At 27.5% G+C, this 6,261-nt stretch overlaps 1 protein-coding gene across 1 annotated transcript; it reads right to left on the reverse strand.

Annotated features, from left to right (window-relative positions):
* Nucleotides 1-889: 889 nt before the first annotated feature.
* LOC111877129 (root phototropism protein 3) lies at nt 890-3,496 on the reverse strand. The gene is made up of 2 exons (XM_023873661.3): nt 2,586-3,496; nt 890-1,600 (listed from the first exon to the last, which is right to left on the reverse strand). The coding sequence occupies exons 1-2, from the start codon at nt 3,381-3,383 to the stop codon at nt 1,067-1,069; spliced, it is 1,332 nt and encodes a 443-aa protein (XP_023729429.1). The 5' UTR covers nt 3,384-3,496; the 3' UTR covers nt 890-1,066.
* Between the last annotated feature and the right edge of the window lie 2,765 nt (nt 3,497-6,261).

Below are 6,261 nucleotides of genomic sequence, written 5' to 3' on the forward strand. Positions count from 1 at the left end.
TATATATATATATATATATATATATATATATATATATATATATATATATATATATATACTGTGCCAAATCGGGCCGTAGCCACAACTTTCTCCTAGAAAATGCCACATTTTCGTCCTCTTTCGCCACATGTCTCGCACAATCGTCATGTGTCTCGGTGACTCACTTCACTCCACATCTTGGTGAGTGTGCAACCACACCGTGGTCACCTGAGAATTAACCATTTGACTTTGACTTTCATTGATTTTCTCAAAATAGCAACATATTTTCATCTCAACTTCGAATGACCATAACTTTCTCATATGAACTCCATTTTCGCCAATATGTATATCCACAAAATCGTCTCAGAGTAATCTATCATTTTGTTCCACTATCTCCTGTCCATTCTTACACAATAATATATGTTATGGAAAACAGGTTTTACAACCTAGAACCCAATTTTCCGGGAAAGAACTAATCATCTTGACAATGATTGTCATTTAGTGAGAGAACAATACAAACTTGGATTCGTTTTGCCACAACATATCCCTACTAATCAACAAGTGGCTGACTTGTTCATGAAAAATTATGTGGACCACAGTTCCAGTTTCTTTTGTCCAAGATGCACTTTGATGGCATCCATCAAAGTCCATCTTGAGGGGAGGATATTGAGATTATGACGTGAACATTGTGAATAAAAAGTTAGTTATAGTCTGTTACTTGTAGTTAGAAGTCAGTTGTTAGAAGTAATGTAATAGCATCACACTTTGTAACTGTAAATAATATTAGTTGGGAATAAACAAGTCAAGTGATCTCATTACAATGAATTCCCTCTCTCTATTCTAACAATTTCCTCTACCCTGCTCTACTCTGTTTACACGTTTTAATACACAAAGATTAGATTCAGAAGGATGAGAAACAAGAACCGAATATGTTATATATAAGTATGTAGTACATGTAAGTTATTACAGATTTAAAATGACAAAAGCTAAGGTATACAAGTAATTATTGTATTGTAATATCTGACATACCATTATATTTTTTAAAAACAACTGATCAAACAATAAATAATCTAAAAATTAATGAAACTTAAGAAGTAGATGATCTCCACCTTTTCGGAGTCTTATTTCTCCCTTGTTTTCCCTTGAGAGGAGTTTGCTTTCCAATGCTACTCGAATCCAACTTACTTTCGTCAGCCACTTCTATGCTCATAGACTTTAGAGTCGTTGACATTTGCAGTTTCCTCCAATTGAAAAACCCTCTTTTCTTCTCCGATAACTTGTCAATTTGATTTTGCATCGAGTAGCATTGCCTTTCAAGCTTTGTTACATGTTCTTTTAGCTTCTTGATTTCCATTTGTTGAATTGTTGCAATATCTCTTGATGAATGGCACCTATCGTGTGGGTCCACACTGAGGTTCGGGCTTCTGGCAGTGCTGAATGATCGACTCCAATCAGTGTGGGAACTCAGTTTTGCTTGTTCAGAGAATAGCACTTGGATTACTGATCTTACTGGTAAACGTTCATTTTGAGCTGCATGAATGGATGCTTCGGTTGATAACTTTTGACTATCGATTAATTTGCATAATCTCTTTCTTTCTTGTTTTGTCACGTTCACATGCGTCTGTACATAGGAAATTTGCAATTATTATATGTTTTAAAATTAAATTTCTATTTAAAAAGAAAACATAAATAACGCATTTGAAATAATTAAGTTGTCACATTCATCACGGGAGGCCAAACAAAAGGCCAAATTGTAATTCCGATGTGCACCACTTTTATCTTATTTATTCCTATCATTTGGTGGGGATGACATATGACAACACAAGAGTACAATATTTTATTACAGTATATAAATTATTAGTTTTGTATTTAAGTTATTTCGTAAAATATATTACAAACACTATGCAAATGTTTATTATTGAATAATTGATATATTAGCAAAACGTTGCATTTTCAAACTATTAAAATTTTTACTTATTTTGAACCAAAATAATTCTTTGAAGTCAATTGCTTGATACATGAGATAATTAATATAAAACGTATAATGTAGAATGAAATTTTACATAAGTCAGAAAAGTTTTGTATTCCGAGTGCTTGCCGTTGTCTAAAATGGAACTAGTGATACTTCAATGTTTTATTATAAAATCATAATATTTGTCACAATAAAACACTAATTGTTATTAGTTTATTTATTTAAGCATTTATTAGATTTTATGGCTTTGCAGGGTATTTATATTAAATTTTATATAGTTGTATGATTATACTTTTCATTCAATTTTATCATTTTTTATGGTTCTATTTTTTAATTAACTTTATTATTTTTATTAATTTTCTAAGGTTCAATGAAACATGTTTTAAAAAAACTATTGTTAAATTTAATTTACGCCATTTTTAAAACTAAAAGGTTTCTTTTATCTCGATGAAGATATAATTTATAGTATTTAGCATAACTTTTTTTTTTTTTTTATATAAAATATTTGTATATCTGACGTAATGATTCATTAAAACAAAAACGATATATTACATAAAAAGAAATAAACTGACGCATTTAATTAAATTTTAAAAATCTAATAGTTTAATTAAATTATTTGGTTAAAATAACTTACTTTTAAATAAGTATCAATAGCACGGTATAAACCATCGTCCGTGGCACGGGCTTGTGCAGGAACTGCTCCGGCAAGCTCCATAAACTCCGGCAATGCCACCTCTGAATCGACGGCAACTTCTGCAAGATAAGCGTCTACAAGCTTTGCAACCTTAAACATTCCGGCACCGGTTCTGAGACCTTCGATCTCCAATTCCACAAACCTTTTCACTAACCGGAGCATAAGCTCGACGTCGAACAACGTGCTTCTGTCATGACTAAAACACGGTATCATCAGCTCTTTCAACGTCGCCTGGTCCAGCCGCCATGCAACTCTTTTCTCCAGCTCCTCCTTGTAACTCGAGTCCACACCCACCATGTTAGCGTTCTTGAGTAGCCGGAGAAGAAAGCTGCAGGGAATGGCGTCTTTCTCCGGTGGTAGAACCGCCACTATAGTCTCTATGAAAAAACGTTTCTTGAGCCAAGACGCGGTGGCGCTTTGTGAGAGAGACTGGAGTTCGGGGGCGACAGGTGATGGTGGTTCGCCGGAGAGTTCAGGAATCCATTTGGAAGCGTAATGTGTGATGATGGAACCAATGAGGTCTGGTCGTACGCCATTAGCTTTGATGCCGGAAAGTGTTTTGACGAAGTAGTCGATGTCAACAATGCAGGCGTCGTCAAGCCAGCATTTGGAGGCGAGGGAATTTGATTTGTCGGTGGGGGAACTGGCGGAGGAATCCAATGATGGTAGGTGGTTCATTCTGGTGTATTGGTGGCGGTGATGGCGGAGGAATTTGGTAAGGAATGAGGAGCTGTTCATGTTATGTCCTTTTTACATTGTATATGCCTTCATGTGGATAAAAATGAACACGGACCACATGTTTCATACTTCCAAACTTTTTATAAATAGCTAACATGGTTTACAAAATAACAATGTATTCCATACTAAGTTATATATATATATATATATATATATATATATATATATATATATATATATATATATACTAGGTGTGCGACCCGTGTATTACACGGGTTGATTTAAAAAAATTTAAACATTAAATTAAAATGTAAATAAAAAATATTTTTAATGTACAACTTTAAAACAAGAAATGAATAAACGTATTTATTGCAATTTAATATCATATATATGATATTTAATACTTTACATGTATAGTATATGACTTTAATTTTAAAAATTGAAACAAACCAAAAATAGACAAGTGGATAATATTTATTTTAAAAATACTATAAAATGACAAGTGTCAAAAATCATGACATTATTATAAATAGCTAACATGGTTTACAGAATAACAATGTATTCCATACTAAGTTATATATATATATATATATATATATATATATATATATATATATATATATATATATATATATATATATATATATATATATATACTAGGTCAATGACTCGTGTATTACATAAGTTTATTAAAAGGTCCAAAAGTAAAAGGTATGAGCAAAAAAAAGACCATTTATGTAAGTTTTGGTAATCACAAGGATTATGTTCATAATAAAATAAGTAACAACTGAGTTTGTAAGCTTTGGTAAATCACATGGGCCATTTATGTAATTTAAGCTTATCAATCTATACTAATAAACTTATTTAATATGAATTCACAAATGAAAGATATTATCTACATTAGTTAATTATACATTAATTAATATATTAATAAAAAGAGGAATTCACAAATAGAAAGTTATTATGTACATTAATTAATATATTAAAAAAATTAATTAATATGAGATGTCATTTAGTAGGTAGAATTTGACTAAAAATGAAAAAATCTATATAAATGACAAGTGGATATTAAATAATTCAAAAAATCTATAATGTGACAAGTGTCAAAATAAATGACAAGACGACATGTGGTAAAATCATTCTTATTTATTAGGGTATATATATATATATATATATATATATATATATATATATATATATATATATATATATATATATATATATATATATATATAGGGTTAGGTTCATTTGAGACCATCTATATTTTGTTAGACCGTGAGACTTATTTTTTATTTATTTTTTATTTTTTTATTTATTTATTTTAATTAATTTAAGTTCCGAAAATAATATTTAAAAAAAGAATTTTTGGATTTTTCCATTTTTTTGCATTTTAAAATTATTTTTTAAATATGTACAGTGTAATATTCTATTAAAATATTTCACGTATTTTTCAAAAAAAAAAATTGAATTTATTTTTATTTATTTTTATTTTTTTTACTTAATTCAAGTTCCGAAAATAATATTTAAAAAAAGAATTTTTAGATTTTTCCATTTATTCTGCATTTTAAAATTATTTTTTAGAATATGTCAGTGTAATATTCTATTAGAATATTTTACGTATTTTTCAAAAAAAATGGAATTTATTTTTATTTATTTATTTTTAGTTAATTCAAGTTCCGAAAATAATATTTAAAAAAAGAATTTTTAGATTTTTCCATTTATTCTGCATTTTAAAATTATTTTTTAGAATACGTCAGTGTAATATTCTATTAGAATATTTCACATTTAAAAAAAAACGGAATTTTTTTTATTTTTTTAATTTATTTTTTATTTTTTTTAGTTAATTCAAATTCCGAAAACAATATTTACAAAAAGAATTTTTGGATTTTTCCATTTATTTTGCATTTTAAAATTATTTTTAAATTTGGTCTCATGGTCTCACAAAATTAGAATGGTCTCAAATGAACCTGAATCTATATATATATATATATATATATATATATATACATATATATATATATATATATATACACACACACACACACACACACTAATAAAAGAGTAGCTCTTTTACAATGTGTCACCATATTAGACATTTTAATTAATGTGTTGCCACTTGTCAATATATTAGTTTTCCACTTTAAATTTATTAGACCTCCTCAGTAATGTGATTCTATTTTAAATTTGAACTTTTAAATTATCGTTTTCATTAATTCACAAATAAAAAAATATCTAATATATATTAAAAATTAATTTTATATATTTATTTGAATCAATGATTATAATTTCACATAACTAATAAAAAATTTCTCTTAACTTAATAATTTATTTAAAATTACTTATTAATAATTTTGAGTATTTACTATAAAAGTTTGATTAGTTTTATAACCGTGGTTCCCACGGGTTATAACCTAGTATATATATATATATATATATATATATATATATATATATATATATATATATATATATATAGAGAGAGAGAGAGAGAGAGAGAGAGAGAGAGAGAGAGAGTTCAGTCGAGGAAGAAAAAAAAAGATTGAGAATGAGAGAATCATTCTCAGCTACACATTTATTTTGATGCAAAACACTTAGGCATACCGTCGGAAATGGATAACGGATAAAGATGCACGTTTCATTAAATATGTTAATCATTACTTTAATATACACAAAAACATAATTTTTTGTTTTTTTTTTATTTTTAGAAAGCTATTTTATCGAAAAATTATTTTAAATATATCAAAATTCATAATTTTTTATTCTCTATAAATAGACATTCATATTGATATAATTTTAAGATAAAATAATTTTTTTTTTAGAGTTTCAGCTCTCGTTATTCATAAGTAAATAAAAATTTATCAGATTTATTACAGTATATTCGTTATTCACTTATGAATAAAACGTATCCTTAACTTTTTTTATAGTTTGAGTATCGATC

The sequence above is a fragment of the Lactuca sativa genome, chromosome 4 (assembly GCF_002870075.4).
Source record: "Lactuca sativa cultivar Salinas chromosome 4, Lsat_Salinas_v11, whole genome shotgun sequence".
Lineage (NCBI taxonomy): Eukaryota > Viridiplantae > Streptophyta > Magnoliopsida > Asterales > Asteraceae > Lactuca > Lactuca sativa.

Bases quoted from the DNA above. Each gene is read 5' to 3' on its own strand.
- LOC111877129 (XM_023873661.3), bottom strand. From the start codon at position 3,383: ATGAACAGCTCCTCATTCCTTACCAAATTCCTCCGCCATCACCGCCAC. The intron at 1,601-2,585 runs GTAAGTTATTTT...TCCTATGTACAG, and splicing joins CTATTGATACTTATTTAAAA to ACGCATGTGAACGTGACAAA.